Source organism: Perissodus microlepis, chromosome 19 (genome assembly GCF_051167445.1).
Source record: "Perissodus microlepis isolate ML-2025 ecotype Zambia chromosome 19, ASM5116744v1, whole genome shotgun sequence".
Taxonomy (NCBI): Eukaryota; Metazoa; Chordata; class Actinopteri; order Cichliformes; family Cichlidae; genus Perissodus; species Perissodus microlepis.
The window spans coordinates 16983694-17007895 of record NC_140479.1 but is presented as its reverse complement, the minus strand read 5'-3'; the positions used below and the strand labels follow the sequence as shown (position 1 = coordinate 17007895).

Below are 24202 nucleotides of genomic sequence, written 5' to 3'. Positions count from 1 at the left end.
ATCGTCAAACACCCAAAATGATGCTGAAGTTAATGACATGTTGTTAGTGGCCATATGTGAAAACCCTTGAGGCCTTGGGGGACATCAGCTGGGTGCAGCACTCAGATCTCAGTCCATGACACGTAAGGCAGGAATATCAGGAGCCATAATGGAGGAACTCCCAAACAAACAAATGTGATATTTTTCAGTTTCCAGGTTTGAAAAGTGAAAAGTGTCTTAAACCTGAATTTGTATTTATTGGTATTTAATCATTTTATTAATTACTGTAAAATTGGTGATAATAAAGCGGGTAGCTTTTGCAGGTATGACTGGTTCCAAGAGCCTCACTTCCAAAACGCTCAATTCGAGTCTTTAAAAGGTTTGTTCACAATCAAATGGTTGATATAAACATGGCTATGTCCACCTTTTATGCACAGTCTGAACAGAAGACAGTTACTATGCAACAGATGCTAAACAGTTATTATTTTAATGATTTTTTTAGAGCTTATGACAAAACAGGTTTTTGTTTTTGCCCACTTAAAAATGTCATCATTTGGTTTTATTTCATAAGATGTGACCAAACTGATTCTACAACTGAAAAATGAACTTTGACATGATTCCTCTGATAAATTTGCAATAAGCTAAAATTGGTCTATATCTAATATGAGTATTAGAAACCCTGAAGTAGACATGATGTAATGCTATTAATTGACAAAAGTACGGATTGCCAAAACATGATTGATAAAAATAAAGGCAAATTATAGAAATATCCAGAAAGTAAAATATCAGTGATAAGGGCTTTGTTACGAGGTTTGAAAATATTTATTTTAAATATATTTAAAAAGTTACTGAAATATGGAGAGGAGCAACATCAAGATGCTGTGCTGTAGGTTAAAGGGAAGACATGCATGTCACAGCTTTGGGAATGGAATAGATAACATTCAGTTCACACAGAGCTATAAAACAACACAGGCAAGCCTACGGCAAGCTAATCTGCTAATCAAGTTTGTGTGTGTGACTGATTGCTGCACCTCACAGATCTGGGAACAAAGCCTCAGCTGTCGGGAGGCGCAGGCGACACAGATCCTGAAAGAGAAACAAAGGCGGATTCAAGATGAACATCTAAGATAAAACTGGGCACCCTGCTATACCCGTCTGACGAAACAGATCCAGATTGTCTTTAATGTGAAGAGGCAGTCCCTGCTGCTCAGAATTTCACACTTAAAGACACCTGCTAAAGTATTTATACCTACACTCTATATCCATACTGGTATTCAGGTTGTTGCACTCTACTTATCGTCTTATTTTATTACTTGTTATTCTGTTTGTTAAAAAAAACAAAAAAACAACTATTATTTATTACTTTTTAAAAAAAAAAAAATCAGTTTCTTCATTATTTTGTTTCTTTTCGCTCCGGGACCGTGTGTGCATAATTTCGTTCCACCTCATGTTAACATGTGATGCGAATGACAATAAAGCTCCTTGAATCCTTGAAGATGGGTGACCGCAAAAGCATTTTCACACATTCTTGACCTTGAAACCAGCAATGTACTGTCTCGCTTTACGTTCACCATTTAGTAGTTGTCCTATTATTATGTAGACGTAATCTTCATTTGTTGGGACACCAGTGAATTCAATATGCTTTAAAACTCCAAAATGTACCGTGCTGTAAAAAAGTATCCGCCCACCCACCTTCTTGTTTTTTACATTAGAGATGAAACAAGTTTTTAAATGATTATTTCACTCACTGCTTTAGGTCTGTCTGTGCTCATGTTTGAAAGACCTCTGGCTATTTCTGCTCTCTGCTGTCTTGGCTCTGTTGCAAAGTCCTGAGGTGGGGTGTAGTTTGTGAGGCTGCCAGGCTGCAGGGCTGAATGCTGCCTGTTCCGGTGCAGACCTGTGCACACAGAAATAGAACAGAGTGAGAGCTATGCTGCAGTGTGAAAATAACATCTATAAAGAAATTTAAAATGTCATCACAAAAAGATATGAGTGTCTGGATAATCTGATGGCTTTCGATTTCACTCATGAACCGCATGAGCAGCTTTACATTATTGCTTCACTGCTCTGAGATGAAGGTGGTGGGCTCAATACCTGTCGAGGGACTTCTAGTACTCAGTCTGCTGACTGACAGCGTGCAATAAGTCCTGCTTTGACCTGTGATATAACGATACAGAGAAAGTAGGAGTGAAATGTCAAGTCAAGAATGTCTGAAGCAGACAAAATCTTACAGGCAAAGCGAGCTGTTGGTCTGTCATCCTGTTGAGTATCAGGAGAGCCTGGAAGGCTTTTACCTGCTGTCGAAGCTCCTCTGGAGAGAGCTGCCTCCACATCGTTCATCTGGTTCTGCAGTTTATCCAGCTGCTGAAAGGCCTCTTGTTTAAGGCTGCACTGCTGCTGTAGCTGCCCCCTCACCTGGACCCCAACAATGTGGTTAAAAGTTGTTGTTTTTTTTATTCCTGCTTAAATTTAAAATAAAAACACCATGTGCATTGATATTGACTTGACAGATCTATCACCAGAATGAGGCCAAGACTAACTCTGTATCTGTAAGTATCTCTACAGGATTTTTGCACCAAGGCACTGCAAAAATCCTTTAACCTCTCATCCAAGAGGCTTCTTCAGTTCTGCAAACTGATGAAGAGTCTCAGGTATTCAACCCCTCGTGGATTTGTCCCATTGGAGGTGGTCCTGAGAGTCGTGTCATCACGCAATCCATTAAGGTCACATGGTCAAAGTGTGACTGTTGAATCACATGGGATCTCAAGACTGCATTATACAGTTCTGTTAAAAATTGTCCCTTTCCTGTTTTTTGTTTTTTCTTCATTTTTTTGTCACACATGTTTCAATATTAGACACAGATAACCCGAGTAAATACAAAATGCAGTTTTAAATGATTATTTAATTAATCAAGGGGGGGGAATCTAAAGCTACCTGGCCCTGTGTGAAAAATATAATTACCCCCTTTTTAAATCATGAAATAACTGTGAGCAACCTTTTTTTTTTTATCTTGCCCAATGATACTTGGCATGCAGACTGGAGGAGCCAGGGATCAAACCGCCAACCTGCCGATCAGTAGGTGACCTGCTCTACCTCCTGAGCTACAGCCACCCCTTTAATTTGCATTATATTAATATTAGACAAAGGTAACCCCAAGTATATACAAAAATATCAATTTTTAAATGATGAATTCATCTCAATTGGATTTAGGTCTGGACTTTTATCCTACATCACTCTGTCAGATTTTTGCCAGATTTTTGGCTGTGGCTAGTGAAAAACTCTAAAAGCAAATAGCTAACCCCAAGTTGATCTCCGATGCAGCTATCGGAGTGTGAATGTGTGTGAATGTTGTTAGAAAAGCACTCAGTTTAGAGTCAGTGCTTGTGAGAATGGGTGTGATTGGGTGAATGTGGCATGTTGTATAAAGCGCTATATAAGAATCACTCCATTTAGTGGACATTGGTGGCTTCTCAGGCCAAAGTATGAACATTATCATCCTGAAAACAGTCTGTCCTGATGAGTTCTTCTATGTTGAGCCATGCGTCCGTGGAGTGGTTGTCTGGTTTTCCTGTGTAACGTTATGAGCACTCCTTGCTGCACTGAGCAGCTCACACTACTGTCATGCCTTTGGGATGAACCAGTGCTTTTCTAAGGGTGTTGCTGGATTTGACATACACTTGCATGTTATACTGAGTTGTTCCATCATAATTTCTTAGAAATTGAATTTCTGACAAGCCTGCCCAGTGATCAAGAACCACACCTTGATTCACAGTTTGGATCATGTGACCATTAATAACTCAAGTGGTTGCGGGGTGGATCAGTGGCTTTGTGCATAACCTCCATGGTGGGTAAATACCTGGGACTGAAGAAGCTTCTTGGATGAAGTGAAAAGTCTTCATGAATTGAAAAAACGTCCAACCATGAACATCACAATGGACATTTACAGAATTGAGAAAATGACAGCAGATGTGAACTACAAGAGGGACCTGTTTGTATCACGATGGAAGAAATGGATGGACTACATTAAAAAACGCAGGCCAGTTCTTGCTTTTTCTTTAGATTTTGACTTTGTTAACTACTAGAAGACTAGAGGAAATATTAGTTACATTAATGGAAACAAAAACACACTTCCTACATTTATTTATTTTTCTTTCCTTTTTCTTTTTCCTTATGTATTTTTTATTTATTTGTTTGTTGTTTCCTGTTTTGCTTCTTTTTCTTTTCTTCTTCTTCATTCATTCTTATTGTATGGATATTTTAGTTGTTTAAATATAGAAAAAAAAGAAAAAAGAAGAAGTCCAACTAAAGTGCTTAAGACTACCATGACCTGAAAGACAGAACCTACAGATATAGTCTGTTAATTGGTTTTATTTGACTCTCAGTTAAGATGTTCAGAGGTTGATTTACTTAAAATACCATGATCTTTTTTAAAATTGGATTTCTTCGGATGATCTATTTAAAATCCACTGACCACAGTTTTTTTTTTAGCACATGAAAAGTGGATTTTTTTTAGGGTTTGGACAGAAGACAGCCTGCAATCAGTGGTGCATAACACATAACACATTAATTAACGTACAGACCTGCCGGATCTCTTTGGCACTGCGCTCTCTTTGTAGCCTGTTTATCCTGCTGCCTCTGTCCAGCTGCTCACCGAGGGCCCTGAGCTGTCTGTCTCTATCCTCCATGTCGGCTCTCATTTGTTCCAAGGTCTGCACTCGATGAGCGTCCAGCTCCTGTCTGCTGCGGGCTTCCCGTGCAGACAGATGCCTGAACGCCTGGAGCTCCTCTGTCTGTGAGTGAGAACCAGCAAACATTCAGTGAATACATCCAGGCTTCTTTCTCCTGACAGCTCTTGCCACTGTCAAAACTGAAAATGCACGGCTTTACATGAATTAGGAAGTCTATGGGAGCGAAATGTGATTTAAGCACTTCAACATGTGCAGTGAGCCTCCAAAAACCCCGATCCTGTCCTCAGAGATCCAAAAAAGCCAACAAGAGGAAGCTGGAGAAGCTGCAATATAATGTAAGTGTCTGTAGGATCAGCAACGAGGCAAAAAATGTAGTTAACTTTTAAAATCCTGGCATTTTAAAATAAACCTGCACTGCTTCTGAAAGCATTCAATAGCACCTTCACCAAGCTTAAGAAATACATACCAAACATGTCATAGTTTTAATGAATTTCAGAGTATTTGCAGTTTCAGCTGATGTCAGCAGGTGTGGATAGGAGTGCACGTACCTTCCTGCTGAGCTGCTTCTTGATGCTGCTGCACTCGGCCTGAGAGCAGGTCAGCGCCTGCTGTGCAAAGTCCAGCTCCCCCTGCAGGAGAGCCACCTTCTCCTCTGATAACATTTTCACTCTGAGAGCCTCGGTGCGAGTGGTAACCTCCCTCTGCAAAATGACCAGCGTGGCACTGAGTTCATAAATGTATAAATATGGGCTTAGGAAAATAATGCAAAGCTGACAAAATTAGTGAGGATTAAGCAGGTCAAGCAAAAGAAAACATTAAACTTTTAAATTGCAGTACATGAGTACATGTAACATTGTTACATTATTTGTTTAAATCCTACAACTAAGCATATTCATGCTTTTCCCTTTTACTTGATGGCCTCATGTTCCCTCCCTGCAAGTGAGACTCCATTATTAGCAACTTCTGGTATGAATGTGTGTGAAAGTATGCATGTGACTGGACTGTGATGGACTGACGACTAAAAGTTTTAACTGACTTGATACTGAGACAAAAACGGTGCCGACTTTAGGATTAGTAAAGGTCCACAAACAATTCACCCAGCCTGTAAAAAAAGGTGGATGGTTTGTCTTGCTTTGTTTTGTTTTTACAGGAACAGAAGGATGACAGAGACTAAAGGGGGAGGCTGTAGCTTCACATGAGCGTGAACTGCAGACTTAACCCTTTGGTTGCTAATTTTGAGTTACTGATGTTCGCATTAAGAAAATTGTGTTTTAGTAGCTGTGTTTCGATTAATGTATCACATTATATTGTTGGAAAGGTTAAATGCTAAAGTGAAGAAAAGGTTTGATTTCACTCATGACTGAACATGTTATTATTAACCATAGCAGCCCACTGTAAAAAGTCAATTAACTTTTATAGAGGAAAAAAAGAAAAGAAAAAAGCCAAAAAAAAACACCCTCTATTGATGTCTATGAATAACAGGGGAATGATAGGCTTGTCACATTCAAAATGGAGATAAACACTGGTCCCCATCTTTTAGGTCCTTTCATTGAAATAGTCAATTCAGAAAAGTAGAGATATAACCGACAGGGGCATGTGCTGAGAGGTGGTGCTGCACAGGAACAAGAGCAAAATAAAGAAAATTTTTGTGTTTAGCTTTGAGAAATTCAAATTAAAATGTACCATTGCACTCAGAGGATCAATATGAAATCAAATATATGCTAATTTTGTATGAAGTACATGACTGGTGACTGTTCTGTCCTGAGCTTTTGTTTTTACAGCACCCACTTGACCACACCAACAGTTTCTCGCCACCAAAAGGGGGTACTTGCAAAGAATAGGGAGGAATATCATCAAAACTGGGAAAGGTAAGCCCCAAAAGGGGGTGATAACACCATAACTTTCACTTATGGTCAAATTCTCAAAATTTGACCCCCGGCTTGAAGAATTCTTCAAAACATTTAGAGACCGAGTGGAGTTTTAGATAAATATAATGTGCCAAACCACATGCGGATGGAGAGTTGGAATCGATAAGATGGTGAAGTAACACGCAGGAAAATATTGACCATGTTGATTATGTTTATTCAAGTGTGCAGAGATTGGCTAATCTGACAAGGAAATGTTATAAAATGAATTGTCGGAACAGTCAGCGTTAAAGTCACCTTTGACAGTCCAGAGCAAGGTTATTATCGTTAATAATTCAGTCTAAACTGCTGCAAGTGAATTGGAAACAAAATTTGAATGAATTTAGAACAGTTCATACTTATAACACAAGTGATTTTAAGCCATAACTTGATTAGGTAAAGCTATTAAGATAATTATGAGCTGCCTTGACACAAAGAAAGTGAAGTCCTTCACCCTGAAAGGATGGAGTGATGCTCTGCCTCTGTAGTCAAGTTCAGACATAGGCCTTAAGCAATCATGAGCCACTAATAAGCGTGACATAATTCACAAAACTAACTAAAATTAACTGAAGTTATAGCAAAATGTGTTTAGTTTTCATTGAGGTGTGCGTGTCCTACAATAGTCATGGGTGGAAATGAAGTTTAGTTTCCAGATTTTTTCTTGCTGTGTCTCATTATGCCAGCAGGTGACCAGTACGTTAGGCGAGTCGTCTGTGTTGCTGCTCCGTCCACGCGCAGAATCATGTCAGGAAAAGTCGGGAGAAAGCGCCAGAGTCCAATTTGGAATTACTTTAAATATGACTGTGTTTAGTATAAAGCAAGTGTCTTGTAGTGAAAAGAGACAAATTATCAGGGACACTTCTAAAGGGGAAAAAATCCCACAGACCTTAAAATGCACTTGAGAAGCCCACACAAGAAGGCTGACCTAGCTTACCTTGAAAAGGTAAGGGGGAGCACACTCCCCCTCCTCAGAGAGCTCCCCCCACTCAACCCTCATCACCAGAAAACAGAAGCTAACGCCATGCAAGGCAGTGTGATGCATCCCGAGACAACAGGACTGGGACATCTACATAACTGTGTGAGTCAGTTGCCTTCAAAAAGTTTATCAATTGACTTGAACCAAAACTGCAAACACCCGGTGCTGCAAGAGTTAATAGTCTCAATACCCAAGGATAAGCAGAAGAGCATGACTGATATGATGAAACTGGGATTTTGTTACACTTAATTATTGCAAACACAACTAAAACTATAACTGAAACTGATCAAAACTAAACTGAAACTAAGGATTTTCAAAAAAATATAAACTAGACTGAACTAGCAAACAATTGGTAAAAACTAATTACAACTGATATAAAATTGAAAATGTGAAGTCGAAACTAAATCATAGTCAAAACTAATGAAAATTGCAAATCTATTAGAACCCTGGTCCAGACTAGGATGGCATTGGACATCTTCAGGGCGGAAAAGGGTTGGTGTGACCAAGGGGTGGTTTGGCTTGTATGTATATTTCGAGATGATATGGCTCTGGATGGACCAGTTACCAGGGCATGGAAGGAGGACAGACTTATTAAATGAGGAGAAGGAATTTTCTGGGATTGGAGATCCTCTGGGTGAGTGGTTGACTAAAAACATGCATAAAATAAAAGCTATTTTTCATTATTGCTTGGTTATAGATTGATAATTGGCCACATTTACAGCTGTATTGACTTGTTGTGGACGTAGTCTACTTCATGTTTAAGCACTCTAATTAACAGATTGAAAATAGAGACATTAAAGGAAGAATATGCAGCACCACCCTGTCAGACGCCAGTGGCGATGGGGCTCAGTGATGAATCAGGTGAGCTGGATTCATGGCTGAATCAAAACAAAGGTTCCCCTGCTGTGGTCAGTGAGGGAAAAAACAGGGGGACATAAAATTAAAAGAGGCATGGATAAACGTTTATTTGTGAAGTTGGTAAACGGGATAAAAGGGGGTGTTTTACTGTTATTTTAGCATCAGCATTATTATTGCATCAGAATCATATAACAAGCATTGCATTAATGATTTATTGAAGCTTTTGACATTATACTAACATTTGTGTTCCAGTGATTGTTATAACCTCAGGTTAATCTTCTATTTACAGGTGTCAGGATAATCGTATGATCTTTCATTGCAGGTGTAACCATGATCATTTTTATACATATTGCAGTTTGTTGCTCATTATAGAGTTGTGCTCAAGTTAATAAGGGTTAAGAGCTACAGTCAGCGCGATGTCTGGCTGATCTATGGACTGGAGTGACTTTGAGCATAGAAGGCCGCACGCGCTTACACAACACAAATATCATGCTTTTCTTGGCTCCGGGCGGAGCCTACTGGAGCTACGACACTGGATAGGAGAAAGTCTGAGACTTTCTGAGAGATGAGGTCACTAACCTTTTCTTTTAATTTTCTAGCTCCGTTGATTTGACACATTGGAATGTGTCAAAAAAGGGGGGAAGTTGGGTTTTAACATCAAACAAGGGTTATATGAACATTTTTATGACTTCATTTGTGTTTTAATAACTTAGGTATGGTACAGCTTAAGCCAATAGTGACCCAAGAGGTCTCCGGACTTTTTTAGAGAACCAGTGAGAAGCATAAATCATTTTTCCATGTTTAAGCATTAATCATTGAAATAACTGAATAGCGTTTAGAAGATAAAATGCCTGTGTTCATGAGAAGCTGAGTCCCACACTGGAGAGGAAACCGTGGGACAGTAGGCGGAAGGAAACACATGAGTGGTTTTAATAATTTTCTTACACACCTTGCAAATGTGCTTATAAGGAGTTGGCACTTGGTCTTTTGAAGGTCATAAGCTTCGTCCGGCGTGATGGTCCGGACTGATATATTGCAGGTATTGACTTTGAGTGCAGAGGGCTAAATGCAAACACGCTTACACACACATAGGATATGATTAGAATAAGTCCCTGGGACATTCTGAATATTCTAAACCAATTCTGAATCACCAGAAGGTCCGTAGATAACAACAGTAGATTATTAGGGCTAGGCAGAGAGGTGTTTTGGTTTTCTGTCTCTTACAGAGAAAGGAACAGACACCAGACGAGGTCACAGATATACGAGGATCCTTCGCAGCAGAGGCAGACACAGTGACTGCCGAGACACCAACTGGGTCCAAGTGTCATGGCATTTTGGGCTCTGATAAGTCACCTCAAAAGGATGGATCCCATAAACACAGCAATAACCATGAATGGGTTGGCGGAGATCCAGGAACACCAGACCAACGAGGTTCGAGAGGCTCTTGGGCAAAAGGGGGACACGTTCCTGTTCCTTTTTCTGGGGAATACACGGGATACACAGGACCCGAGGATACACAGATTGTTGTTTGACATCGGGGCAGAATAATCCCCTGATCTGTGCAACGACTGAAGGGTTGTCTAACCCCTGAGGTTGAAGAAAGAAGAGCAGAGGATCACCCAACTGGAAGACACTGGTGGCTGCAGCAATAAAATAAAGGCTAAAAGCTCCTCGGACAGAGGTTCTAGTCTGAGTACGTCTGAAGGGTATAAGGTAGCACCAAGATAAAGCTGTGGGAGAACTGGGGAGTGTCATCTGTACCTGCTACTGTTGGAATAATAGTTCTTCTTGCACCTGGACTGCGCAAACACAGAGGTCATCTCACATATGGTTCGCCCAACAGGGGGACAAAGGGCCTCAGGCGTAAGAAGAAATGAACCCGGCCGCATTGGACTACAGGGTGTAGGTGAGCTCTTTATTCTAAAGAGCACAAAAGGGGGAGTGTCAGATTATAATATTATTTTATGCCATGTTAGACCCTTAATTAAAGATGGTGAATTATTATGTAGTTTTAGTTTGCATTATTCTCCTGAATTAGAAGAAGGTGATAACTATTGCATTTGTTAAGCTGATTTGCATTACATCAGACTGCTGATTTATTGTGAATGAATGATATTGTTTTATGATGCATTATACTGCTGAGTTATGAGAAATACTGTTTGCAGAAAGTCATCGCCTTATTTGTCTGATTAGGTGGGGGCCACTAGAGGCTATAAGAGTTTGATCAATGCTCCACCATTTTGAGATCTGATGCTGTCTGCGTACGGTGTCCATCTCCCACGCGTGTGATCATTAAAATCATCGTTTGACTCAACCCGGCCGGACCAGTGTTGTTATTGTGGTTTTTCCTCTTGTATCCATCCCCAATATTTGAATCCGTAACAAGGTAAAGCTAATTTCTGATTGCTGAATATTTCTTCAGCCTGCTGCTAACCTGCTTGGTTTGGAGCAGTTGCCTGTGAAGTTTCTCCTGGTCGACCACCTTCCTCCAGCATCTCAGAGCCTTCAGTTTACAGAGCAGAGCAGTCAGCCGGCTGTTCTCCAGCTTCAACTCGTGGACTTCTTCCTTCTTAAGATAACAGGTATGAAAGTGGTACAATTCACAGATCATCTTCAATACCTCTGCTCTTTTTAACTGCCTACACATGAAAACTTTCTGTACCTTTAACTGTGTGAGGGCGAGTCCATCATTGTCTTTGGTGCAGCCGTACCTCTTCTTGAGCTTGATGATCTTGTCCACTCCTTGCCCCCGTGCTCTGTTCACTATCACACTTACGTCCCGCCTCATTTGTCGGGGATATTCATCAAGTCTGGCCTGAAAGCCAAACAAAATTACCAAACAAGTCTTTAACAAATCAAAATGTGAGATATGACAAAATAACACTTGTTTATGTATTTCAGGAATAAAGAACTAAAGAACAAGCAATGTTTTACCACATAATTTTAAGTTATTGTCCAATCAATTATATTTCTATAGCATCAACAACAGTCACAACAAGGTGCATTATATTGCATGGTAAAGATCTTACAATATTATAAAGAGAACACCAACAATCAGATGTTAGCAAATTATTATGGTACAGAGAAACTTCTGAGAAAGTGTCATTCAACCGCTTTCTGCTCAAATATGATATATGAAAAGGGCAAGTATATATTCTAGTTATAACGAAACAGTACACTTACCAGCCACTTTGTAGTTTTCACCACTTCAGCTACTTGCTAACACAAAAATGGTGAAAACTACAGAGTCACACTGTGTCACTTCTGCCAGCTAAGAACTCAAAACGGAGGCTAAAATTTGCATAATCTCACAGAAGAGTGAAAAAAAAACTCCTTGTCTGATGGGTCTTAATTTCTACTACAACATTTGGATGTTGAGGGTGAAAGTTTTGTTGTAGCCCTTTAACAGGGGGCCTTGTTCTTTCACCTTTAACTGGATGCAGGTAGAGAAAAGGTGTCGGACCAGAGGGTGGTAGCGTTCTATGAATGTGAGGCCGAGCTGTTCCTCTAAATTAATTTTCTCTTCTTCCAGGTGAGCAACTTGGGCCCGCAGGGCTGAGACCTCCAACATCATCCCACGGCATAAATCTGCCACCTGTGGATTAATAGAGCTCAAAAGTAGTTTTGTTTGAAAGCTCTCAATCTCAAACATGACTTACATTCCTAAAGCAGCTCAAATCTGTTTTTCTGCTACTAACTCACAAAATCATAGAGGCTACAGATGGGAATCACTGCGTGTACCTCTTTGTGAGAATTACTTGTCTGAGCGTCCTTCAAACTCTTCAAATCCTGCAGTTAAAATGTGAAAGATAATAGATTAAATTTTTTTTAAAAATATAAACTGCCAATAATATATTTAATCAGGTAAAAAGATATTCCACACATGTACCTGTTCTCTCTGGTACAGAAGCTGAGTGTGCTGCTGCAGGATTTGTTCATAAAACTGTGAGTAAAGCAGAAAGCATTGGCGCTCTCGCTCCATCACTGAGGAGCCGAGGTGAGTGAGACACTCCTGCAGATGATCCAGAGAGACCTTCAGCTAAAAAAGAAAAACAAGAATATTATTAAAGAACATCTAAAGTTTAGCAACTTGCATTAATACTCTATTCCCCCCCCATTCTTTGGAATATAATTAATTAAGGAAATTAATGTCATCGTAATTTTAGGCTTATAATGATGTCTTTCAACTGCTCTTTTTCCAGGGTAGAATTATTGTAGAGCATAAAAACAAGAAGGGGTTTCTTTATCCATACAGAGTCAAATATATGCAGAGACCCCCACTGATATTTGGTTAAATGTCATTTAGCAAAGTTACACTTCAACCAGACACTTTTAGAAGCCATCGATGAGTTTCTGGTGTAATTGTTGTATTTGTGTATTTGACCACCTCTCTTAGTAGAGTTCATTTAAATTTGTTGGTTTCCTGGCATGGACCTGGCTTTTAAGCGCAGCCCATGAGTAAAAGCGCTACACAAATACAGGCCATTTACCATTTTACCATAAGTTTTCAATAGTTGAAGAATTTGGAGTTAGCCCTCTTCCTTCATTATTGCATCCACTTTGTGTGATGTAGCAGTACCACTGGAAGCAAAACAGCCCCAAGACCACGATGCTACCACCACCGTGCTGGACAGCTGGCACTGTGTTCTTAGGTTAGAAAGCATCACAATCATTCCTACAAACACATCTCTTGTCATTTAGGCCAAATATATGGTGGCCCTGAGAGGCGAAATGGACTGCAACTTAAGAAAACACCAGCAATACGAAAAAAAAAACGCTGCAAAAGCACGCAAAACACAACGGAAATAGGAAAAAACTGATTTCCAAAAGCACAAGGGAAGTGTTGCGCTGGGAGACACCTAAAAGAAGTGGAGGATCTATCGCTTTTGTGAGGAAAGAAAAGATGAGAGGTAAGTGTGTTAGCCTAACTATTAGCCTAAAAATCCATCATCAGTATTATGTGAATCATGATAAAACACACCTAGCATGTTTTGGGTTCCTGCAACTGGTTCGTTGGGTTATTGTCTCCCCAGAAACACTTCCCTTGTGCTTTTGGAAATCTGTTTTCTTTTTTCCTATTTCCGTTTTTCCCTATTTCTGTTGTGTTTTGTGTGCTTTTGCAGCGTTTTTCTTATTGCTGTTGTTTTCTTAAGTTGCAGTCCGTTTGGCCTCTCAGGGCCACCGTACAAATAGCTCAATCATTGTCACGTCTGTCATCACTGATGAGAAGTTTACATGTTGTGAAGTTAAAAGCTATTGAAGAACCTTCAGCACCACTTATAACTGCTATAGGAACAGTTCAAAGAAATCAATAAAAGGCCTGAATAACCATAGCATTCATTATCTCAAGTGTGAAGACATTACTGGTCACAACAACAGCTTGTAAACATTTAGTTGCATGTAAAAATGTTGCTTTTAGAGAAAACTTCCCCTTAATTTTTACCTTTTTAAAAAGAGTTTGTACATTACTTCACATACCCTCTGTGGGAAACGTGATTGCCACCTTTATTTTGCAGACTCTCGAGGAAGAAGAATCCTGGTGGAAATGGACTGATTACCTTCTCTTTCTAAAATAAGACATAATTTCTCAAACACCTGTCAAATAAAACGTCTACCTAAAGCTGATACCAAGCAACACCTCATGTTCCCTGTCCCACATGTTTGCATAATTAACCGAGCATGTTCCCACTCCTTTCTCCTCTCTTCTTATGGACAGGAAAGCAGTTAACTAAACAACTTCACTTTCTTCCTGTGCACTGGAAATGATAGGAATAAGCAGCACATTTTGCATGTTTTTCCAAATACTTTGTGTACTTGGGGCTGTTAGAAATGATAATGATAGCACTGGAGTGCAACCAGCTTGTATAATCAGCTCAGGAGAAATGGCAGCCTTTGTAGAGCAAGCATTTAAGGTATTTAGTGTGTTTTTGAAGGCATGCCTTAGCAGAGCAGGGTTTTAAGAGCATTATAAAGCCCACATTTGAAATAACAATGAATGTAAGTAGATAAAATACACAGGTTTGAGTTTCTTTTTCAGCAGAGATCCTACTCCCTTTCTCCACACAGTAATCACAAGCATGTCAACAGTAGCAGCACATTATTAAAAGATTTTAGGGGAGAACAAAGCATCAGTGGGTATTTTCCCTACCTCTCCCTCCGACTGCTCAGCTCCCTGCATCAGCTGCTGGATGAACATTTCCACCATCTGTGGCTGCTCACGGGACAAACTGTACTTCATTTGACTTCTTTTCCACAGCTCTGCTTACATGTGGAAACATTATGTAACTGCAATCATATAGTTAATAGTAACAATATTTTGAATGGGTATTTAAAGGTAGATTCAGTGGTGTTTGTGCGCACCTGTGGGGAGCCGATTATCTTGTTGAGTTTTCTCTGAAAGCACTAGTGTGAGCTCTCTGCTCATCTTTCTCTGCACTGCTCTAATCATGTCGCACTCTGTGCTCTCCATCAGCAGGTGGAGCTGGAAAAAGTAGATTTTGCAGCACTATAAGTTCTTGTTATTATGACATGATGATTTAATTGTGCAGTTTTCATTGTGCTTGTACCTGCCAGGCTTTCACATCAACCTCTGAAGCTCCAGGAGGGGGCAGAAGAGACTGGGTGCCAGAGATTAAAACCTCATAGTGATGCTCTTTATCCATTTGTTTAGCCAGAGCTCTCATACTGGGGTAAAAGATTTCATCTCTAAAAACAAAGTGAATAATTGCTGTAAAACAATGATTGAATTAGAAAGACCTAAGCATACCTTACATTATCCTAAAACAACATTAACTTAATTGTTTGTTTTTGTGACAACAATTTTCTGATATGAGTAAATAACATTATTTGAGTGTCTGATTTTTGATATTCTTTAATTACCGGTAAAGTTTTACAAACTGTTGATACAAAGCAGGTGTACTGAAGACATCGGCGCCTAAACGTCTTAGAGCCCATCTCTCCTTGAAGACCTCCAGCTGCTTTGTCAGCAGGAGAAAACCTTTCAGCACAGACTGGACTCTGATTGGATCTTGAAGGTTTGAGGAATCAATCTTTATCTCCTCTTCTTCATCATCTTCTCTGCAGCTTTTATTTCCCTGCAATAAAAAAGGAATAGTTATCGAATCAGCAATCTTAGTGATTTACTTACAATTTTTATTCACTAATGTGTGAACCCTAACGTGGAAGCGTCACTGGTATGACCTTGTTAGAAACTGTCGTTACTTCATTAGGTGTGCCACTATGCTGAAGGTCATCTTTGTTGCCATGGAGACGAACAGGCTCTGCCTCTCTTCCACTGTTCAGGACGTCCTCCATGAGCAGGGACACCCCGAGGATTGCAGCATTGGCCTGCAGTCTGCTGCGACTGCTCAGGCTGCTCAAACAGAGCTGCAAATAACCATGAAATCATTTTAACTATCACTGGGAGAGTTTAACGATGCATTAAAAAAACAAAACAAACAAAGCTGTGTAGTTGGTTAAGGTTGTTTGTGCAGTTTGAATCTAGACTTGTTAAGCCTATTTGAGAATTATGGGTATTAAGGACAAAACAAGAAAGAAGTCCACACCCATATTTGTATAAATAAAGATAGGAAATACAACGACTTTCTTTTTAGCGGATGATCATGAATTTACTTGAGAGCATCTTTCTCTTAATGATAACAATACTGAGGTCCCATCTGTTTAGTGTCACATCACAACACCAGTCACCTCAGTGTGCTTCATATTTTAATGAAAAGTCCCCACAATAATCCAGAGAAGATCCAAACAATCACAAAACCCATATGAGCAAGCACTTGGTGAAAGTGGGAAGGAAAAACTCATTTTAACAGGAAGAAACTTTCTGACCCAGAATTATGACATATTGATGGCAAAATATATTTTTGGTTGGAAACATGATTCATACACAAGACCAAATCTACCAAGTCCCATCACCACCATTAAATATGAGGTGGTGAACCTGCATGCAGTGTTCAGTAGGTGGGACATCCCAAACATGAAGAGGGAGCAGTCCATGACAGGCTATGAAACTCCTCCATGGATACATCCTCTGCGCCTGCAGCAGACAAAGCCACAGAAAGGTGACGTGACAGAGCACATTTCCTCTCATCCTCTCAAGTGTTTTCATGTTTTTTGAAAACGTATATTAGGATGGTTTTATAAAATGATTATATGAGGTCACCACCTGACAGCCTTGATTCTCCAAAGGTTGAGGAACGGGCAGCGTGAGACTGAAGACGTCAGTCTGGATGCAGCCAATCATCAGAGGGAGAGCGTTCGCCATGTTGTCATTTACACTCTGGTAGGAAGTAACATCACCAGAGGAGAGGAAAGCCTCCCTAGACATGATAAACATACTTTCATTATTAAGGTTTATTAAGCTGTGATAGAAGAGTGATGGAGGGAAACATCAGGGGAGTAACTGGAAAAAACAACCAATACCACAAAAGCTTTGAGTTGTTGAAATATTTGAATTGGCCAAACACCTCACATCACCCAACAGTGGAAAATGCATCAACATGAACTAATCACTAAATTTAAGCCATACTTTTCTTTATGTTTTTAAAATATTATACACTATTTTTTTGAAAGCATGTTTCTTTTGCAAAATTTGAAAATGTTTTCTATTAAATGCTGGTATTTTTTTTTAAATCAATGAAAACTGCATCATAACAAAGGAAACCATAAAACCAAACACAGAAAAGAAAAAAAGTAAAACAGCCTTTAAATATCTTTGTCATGGAGAAAGTGTCAGTATGGTAGCAGACAGCTGAGGGAAGTGACGATTTCACCGCTGACCTGACAAAGATTCTGACAGCAGTATCAAACTGCAGCAGGAGGACCTGCCTGCGCAGCTGCAGCAAGCGGCCGACAGACTCCAGGTTGCTGGGATCAGAGAGATGATCGACCTGCTGCTGGAGCTCCTGCAACTCTGTTCCTGTACAGCACCCAGAGAGGAAAAAACAAATGTGTGAATGGCTGTCCAAATCCAGGTTTTCCTTTCCTACTGTATCACCTGGTCTCTGGTTATACCTGAAATGCAAAGATGGTTAAATGAATATGAAAGTTGTATGGCCAGTTCAGTCTGAACCGATAGGAAGGCAACAGTAACTCTCTCTCCTCTTATCTAAGAATGGAAAAATAATATTTCATGCATCCGCAGTCACCAGATCTCAGTTCTATGGAGCACTTTCGGGATGTGGTGCATTGGGAGATTCACATCATGGATGTGCAGCCAATAAATCTGCAGCAACTGTGTGATGCTGTCATGTCAGAACAAACCAAATTTTTACATTAAAAAAAAAAAGATGTATTTATTCTGTCATGTGTCAATTTTGAGTCATTCCATCCTATTCACTCTCAGCATTGCATGAGAGATCCCTAAACATTACCATTACTACAATTCTTTTGGAACGCTTCATTTATAAAATAAACCTACCGATGCTTTCAGCGCCTCCCCAGTCAGCTGCCAGATGTGACACTGCTGCATCATGTCCTCTCCCCCATCTTAAAGAGTCTTGTCTGTTTCCCAGTTTGGAGAAGCTGATCAGGTAATGAATGATGCCATGAAGAGCTGACACGATCTGCAGAGTGTGACGGAGAGCCTCATCACATGCCTAATGAAATCAGACCAGAAGACAGTTAAATAAAGTCCAGAGAAAGAAAGTGTTAACATGCGTCTCTCCTCCACCAACACGGAAACAAGAAGAAAAACAGATCTGCTCTAAAATTAGTTCATGGCATGAGAAACTGAAAGCTAAAGTTATCACCCTGTAACCTGCTGTAATATTAGTCTCAGTGACAAGTTTAAGTGTCTCACCGAAACATTAAGTGTTTTGAACATGCGAAGCACTTCAGTGAAGTGGGGGATGTACCAGAGGTTGAGGAGAGTTCTTCCATCTGCACACAACTGCTGAAAAATCCTGTTTGGGAGAAAGCTTGGTTTGAAAATCTCCCCAGATACAACTGAAGAAACACATCTGTACCAAAATGCACAAACTTGGCATTTTGGCTCAAATTCTTTAAACAAGTTTCACCGTACTATAACCAGGACACAAATAAAACATGGATAATCACTCTTTAATGCTTAGAGGTTGTACCTGGGGTCAGAACAACGATCAGCAACCGGCTGTCCAATCATGAAGTAGGACTGACGAATGTAGGGAATGTCTTCCAAGAGAAAGGTCAGATTGTGGTAATATCCAACAATCTGAGCTCTCACACAGTGCATGGACATTTGTGTGCTGAATCTGAGAAAAAACATTTAGAAGAACCTTACTATCATAGGAAAAACTCAGTAAAGCTCAGGCATGTTGTCCGTTTTAACAAAAAAAAGATGCCCGAGTACATACTTCCTGAGAAAGTTGATTATGAGCTCCCTTTTGATCTTTGCAGCCTCCTCCTGCACAGTGAGACAAATTAATTTTACTTCATGAGCAGCCAATCACATTTATCATCCTGCTCAGCCACCTGCGTGCATCTCACCGGGGTTTTTAGAAACCCCCCCACGGCCTGTTTCTTCTTCACAAACGAATTCAGCATCTCGTCACGCAGACCCACTTTTTCCAGCTGGATGGACACAAATGCGCCCATCACCCTGGAGGAACAAATGAGATTTTATATCATAAAGAGCAAAAAAAAAAAAGTGTTAAGTGTTAATCACTACTGGTTTAGTTTGTCCTGTAAGTCAATACCGCTTTTTTGTGGAAGTTCTCCTGGAGGGAAAAGATTTATATTGTTCCTGCAGGCCGCCTGTGTGGCTGCCAGAGCCGGAGTTACATGTTACATCTTTGTCTTCCCTCTGAGATTAATAAAGATGATAAGAAAAATATTTCAACAGCTGTGTGTTTATATAAAAGCATTAAAAAAAATAACACCACAGTATTCAGACTCTCTTGTTCAGTACAAAGAGTCATAAATACATGCTATTACCAATAAATCAGCGCGTAAACACTATTATTCTCAGATGTTGGACCTAACTAACCCTTGGGCAGTATTCATATTATTGTTACTCAGCCTGTGTTTTCCAGTCCAATGGATCCACCGTATTGTGCAGTTTTCAAATCAACACAACCATAAAAATGTACGCAAAAAACAAAACAGATGTTTATTTTATCCCAATTCCATCCACATATAGAGCACACATACAGTTAATATTTCACACACACATTGAGGCTTTTCTTTTTATTGCCTCTGGATCTAGGACATAATTTTGACCAGGGAACGTCTGATCAGGATGATTTTATTTGATGTCCTGCACAACAATGCCCACTCAGTCCCATCATGTATTTGAAGTCCAGTGTGAAGTCATTAAGACTGTTATTTTGACAGGTTCTTCACAGGAAAGGCAAATACTCTAAGTTGAAATACTCAGAAATTACTTTTCACCAGAGAGCAACACAAACCTCAGCTGAAGATGAATCACTTTCTGCCCAAAGACAAAGTCGAGCCAGTTTGACCGCACTCATCAAGGCGTTCTTCTGTGTAACCTGACAGGCCAACGCCACCTGGAGGTTCTCGATACTCTGTCTGTTCATAAGCTAGGAAAAGCAACACATGAAAGTATTTGTGTGTATTCATTTCTTTTCTGATAAGCCTTAATGTTTACTTTAATCTTACATGGATAACTGCTTCCTCTGAGCTGAAGCTAAACCTCCCGATCTGGTTCTCGTCCAGTTCCTGAATGCTCAGAGGCAGATGGGATGGGATGAGCCTGCAGCAGAAAGTCCTCTTTAATTTTCTTTCAAACACAGTTTACTGCTTTTGTAAAGAAGCTGAAATAATAGACATTGCTAGATTGCTTAAGAGAAGTCCTAACATCTTTTTGACAGCTTCTCTCAAACATGTCTGGTTTTTAATATACAGCAGACTTTTTAGTTAAAGAGAACAAAATTCCAGCTTTCAGCTATGATGAAATTGATTTATTTGGAAAATCAGATGTAGTTATGTTTTACCTGTCCACAGAGCTGTCGTCCTCCAGGATTTCTGTGATAAAATCAGGCCTCTGCTGGACTCTGACTTTCTGATCAGTACACTCAAACTGCAGCGGCCTCAGATACAGGTGGAACTCCTCAAAGCCGAGCTCTAAGGCCACATTTCTGTACAGCCTGAGAAAAAAAATGTTATGTTACATTACTCATTTAATTCAAACTGGTTAATCCTGGCTGCTCAGAAATGTTAACATATCAGCAAAGAGACAGTATAACCTAACAACAGCTGTAGTTTAATAGAAACTGGATTCTTCTTATCCTGGGAGGGTTTAAAATTTTAAACAACTTTAAAATTGTTCCAGAAAAAAAAAAAAAAAAAAAGGTGGAGTGGGTGAAGACAAATGTCAGTGACAGGGTAGCATCAAGAGTGAAAGGGAAAATTTACAAAATTAACAAGTGATGTATAGTTTGAGGATGTTGGCACTGACAAAAAGAGCTGAAAATGTCAAGATTTCCATTGGGAGAGACCAGCATGGACAAGGATAAACATGACTACATCAGAGGGACAGCACAGGTTTGGAGAAAGAGTTAAAAAACAAAAGGACGAGATGGTTTGGACATGTGCAGAATTGGTATAGTGGATATACTGGATAAAAGGTGTTGAACTTGGAGCTGCCAGATGAAAAGAGGAAGACCAGAGAAAAGTCATGGATGTAGTGAAGGAGGTGCGACAGAGAAGTATGAAATGTAAAAATGTAGGAAATTGAAAGTGGAAAGTTGTTTGTGTTATCATGCTATATAAAACTTAAATGTGTTAGGTTGCACCTGGATATGTTTGGGTGTAAATATAATAACTCTTTGAAGTAACCTTTGAAGCTCATTTCTGAACTGAGCAGTTTGTTATATGTCAGGTATGTTTATAGAACAAAACAACTAGGTTTTCATCAGAACTTGATGATTGGCTGAAAAACCTGCAAACTGTTTAATATTTACCAAACCACCTCTTTATTGATGCATAGTGAGGTGTCAAAACTTGTTACTAAGGGTACAAAGGACTTTGTCAAATGCCATCTTCATGGGGAAAAAAGGAGTTAAATAAAAGCTCCAGAACCTATTGTAAATACCCCTGCCCCTCTGCTGTGAGTGTTTTCTTAACTGTGCCAGATGTGCCGTCTCGGAGGCAGATTCCAGCAGGCGATGGCGGATGCTCATAAGCTCCAGCAGCATGGACAATGTTTCCACAGCACAGGGGTGCTTGTCTGGTCCTTGCTTCATGTCCCTCTCTTCTGCAGCTTTTACTAGTGACAGGCCCAACTTCTGGACCAAAATTGGATCCTCGATAAACACGTCTGAGAACAACTGAGAGCAACAGACAAACTGGGATTTAGTAAAATGGCTTATTTTTTTGTACACAGTAATCTGAACATACTCTGAACAAGAATGTACATCTCTTTGTATTTGTGAGCTGTAGGAGGCTCCTGGTGAAGTCTGGTTGTTCCAGATTTTCAGTGCCTGCTCTAAGAGGTTGCGTTCGAGGTGGAGTTTGTCAGTGATGCTCGTGGCTTGGTGCAACTGACATAGTTCAGTGTGAGCCTGAACCAATCCGTGATAGACTGCAGAGGCCAGACAGAGTGATGGGTGAACTTCTAGCAGGAATACGTTCATCAGAGCAGGCCTGCAAAAAAAACCCAAAAAAAAAACCCAAAAAGGACGCAAGGAGGGAAAAACATGAGCATTAAAAGAAGAAAATAATCATGTTTTATAGTATAAAGTCTTCCACAGCTGTTTTAACTTGCCTCGCGCCTCCAAGTGAGACCAAATATTGGGGAACATAGTTGGGTGGACGACCATAGCTGGTTATAAAGCCTTTGTGATCATTTCTCCAGATGCGCTGAAGGTACAGTCGCTGTCTCTCTATCTGTTCAGAGGAACAACATAACCACAACATATAACTGTGGTGTGTCTCATGTACAGACCACAGTTATTGCACAGCTTTACATGTAAATACAATCCAACGTATCATTTAGTGTTTACCTGATTGTCCAGAATGTCTCGGATCAGCCGCTGGTGGCTCTGCATGCAGCTGATCTCAGTCCTGTAGGCCTGAAAATAGTTATCCTGGTTCAGGTCCAGCTGTGGCTTCCTGTGCATGATGTCAGTGATAACTTGGGCCAATGCAAACCTCTCCTCTGTGCCCACTGCATGCTGGTAGGCTTCATAGTAACAGTTTAAAAGCTGCAGAAACACAGAAGTGCACGGCGCACGCAGCAGTTCAGTTTAAACATTCATTCAATAAAATCCATTTACAGTATCTCAGTCGTAGTTCTATAAAGTTCAATGCTAACAGGAAATGACTGAGCCAAAAGAAATCAAATCCTCTTTTCCATCAATCTACCTGGACTTTGCTCTCCATGAACTCAGTCTCACATGTCCACAAATTGAGAAGCACAGCAACGCGGTCAACATCTGTCCCAGCCCAGGAGTTGAAATCTAGTGTCGAGGCTGACACTCCCTCAGTTTTTCCAAGTTGTTTGATCGTGTTTCTGTGGATGAAGTGCGAGCCGATGAGGAGAAGCTCATTCATCAGCTCCACAAGGTCCTGCAGAGCAGCGTCGTACATGATGTAAAACCCTCTGGGGTCCTGAGTGTGGATGTAACGGCCCTCAGAGGTGTAAAAATCGTGAAGATTCTCCACCTCTGCAAACTCCATGAACTCTGAGCAGTGGACCTAGACAGTTGTAAGAAGCAATGTCTGGATTCTCAGTTAAACCAATTTTTTTTAAAATTCACTTGAAGTAAGAGGATATATGTTTTTACCTTGTAGTCGACAGGAGTGCTGTGAATATACTGGAAAGAGCCGAGACCTTCTGCCTCTCCTTTTCCTCCTCTGGCTACATTCATCCAACCCGTCTCCTCCGCTGTGCTGCGCAGCACCTGTCCTTCTAGCTGCAAACCTGCCAGGTCAAAGGTCAAAGTCCTTTCCACAGAGCGCAGGTAGTTCAGCATCCCAAGTGACACACGCTGCAGATGGTAAAAATTAAAACGACATTTGAGAGCTCGCATACTATAGCAACAGACAGATATACTTAATATCTTTTCTTTCTTTCTTTTTTAATCAACAAGAAAACGATCATCAGCAAAAAACAGTTTAAAGACGAGAGAAAGAACAATTCAGTATCCACAACTGCACCAAAGAATAAAACAGTGAAGTGTGGATTATTAAACTTCAGGTCTCTCTCTCCCATTTTATTAAAAATTGATCAACAAATTGATTTACTCTTCTTTACAGAAACCTGTTTACAGCAGGATGATTATGTTAGTTTAAATAAATGGCAGCAATCTTCCACTCCAGTCGTTAATTAACCAAAGACCCTGTTTTTAATCTGATTTAGTGCTCAGCTCAGATAAAATAATTATCGTGGGTGATTTTAACATCAGTGTAGATACTGACAGCCTCAACAAGACATGTAATCAATCATTAGACTCGATTGACTTCTTTCAAAATGTAAAAGAACCCACCCACTACCTTAATCACACTCTAGATCTTGTTCTCACATATGGCACAGAAACTGAACATTTCCACATAACTTTACATTTACAATGGTGGATTACACAGCCGTGGGGAATAGATTTCATCTCAGTAGATGTCTTTCTAAAAGTGCTGTAACTAAGTTTAAGGATGTCATTCATCTACTGTTCTCTTCTTCTATGCCTGGTGCCAACAGAGCAGAGCAGCTACCTGAACGCTACTCCCATAGAGGTTGATTATCTGGTTAATAATTTCACTTCTTCACTGTGAACACCTCTGGATACTGTAGCTCTTCTGAAAAAGAAAGGCTCAAACCAGAAGTACTTGACTCCCTGGTATAA

At 40.1% G+C, this 24202-nt stretch overlaps 1 protein-coding gene across 3 annotated transcripts in view; it reads right to left on the bottom strand.

The window, feature by feature from the left end:
- Positions 1–516: 516 nt before the first annotated feature.
- Positions 517–24202, bottom strand: part of ccdc162 (coiled-coil domain containing 162) — a 30065-nt gene continuing 6379 nt past the window's right edge. Inside the window, exons 13-46 of one of the 3 annotated variants that reach the window (XM_084915623.1) lie at positions 23150–23353; positions 22728–23060; positions 22367–22567; positions 22129–22250; positions 21779–22007; positions 21489–21691; positions 20357–20509; positions 20022–20115; positions 19808–19942; positions 19097–19203; positions 18888–18999; positions 18755–18804; positions 18503–18652; positions 18223–18325; positions 17842–18019; positions 17202–17340; positions 16588–16741; positions 16363–16458; positions 15606–15791; positions 15285–15499; positions 14972–15110; positions 14766–14886; positions 14554–14663; positions 12295–12444; positions 12147–12194; positions 11833–12000; positions 11068–11220; positions 10840–10974; positions 5216–5368; positions 4560–4769; positions 2274–2394; positions 2074–2136; positions 1728–1876; positions 517–1065 (exon numbers count right to left, since the gene is read on the bottom strand). In XM_084915623.1, coding sequence (XP_084771749.1) covers positions 1012–1065; positions 1728–1876; positions 2074–2136; positions 2274–2394; positions 4560–4769; positions 5216–5368; positions 10840–10974; positions 11068–11220; positions 11833–12000; positions 12147–12194; positions 12295–12444; positions 14554–14663; positions 14766–14886; positions 14972–15110; positions 15285–15499; positions 15606–15791; positions 16363–16458; positions 16588–16741; positions 17202–17340; positions 17842–18019; positions 18223–18325; positions 18503–18652; positions 18755–18804; positions 18888–18999; positions 19097–19203; positions 19808–19942; positions 20022–20115; positions 20357–20509; positions 21489–21691; positions 21779–22007; positions 22129–22250; positions 22367–22567; positions 22728–23060; positions 23150–23353 — 4938 coding nt within the window. In that variant the 3' untranslated portion in view covers positions 517–1011. Of the gene's footprint in view, positions 1066–1727; positions 1877–2073; positions 2137–2273; positions 2395–4559; positions 4770–5215; positions 5369–10839; positions 10975–11067; positions 11221–11832; positions 12001–12146; positions 12195–12294; positions 12445–13883; positions 13942–14553; positions 14664–14765; positions 14887–14971; positions 15111–15284; positions 15500–15605; positions 15792–16362; positions 16459–16587; positions 16742–17201; positions 17341–17841; positions 18020–18222; positions 18326–18502; positions 18653–18754; positions 18805–18887; positions 19000–19096; positions 19204–19807; positions 19943–20021; positions 20116–20356; positions 20510–21488; positions 21692–21778; positions 22008–22128; positions 22251–22366; positions 22568–22727; positions 23061–23149; positions 23354–24202 lie in introns of those variants that run through there. The other 2 variants (XM_084915624.1, XR_014798703.1) reach the window with 2 other exon arrangements.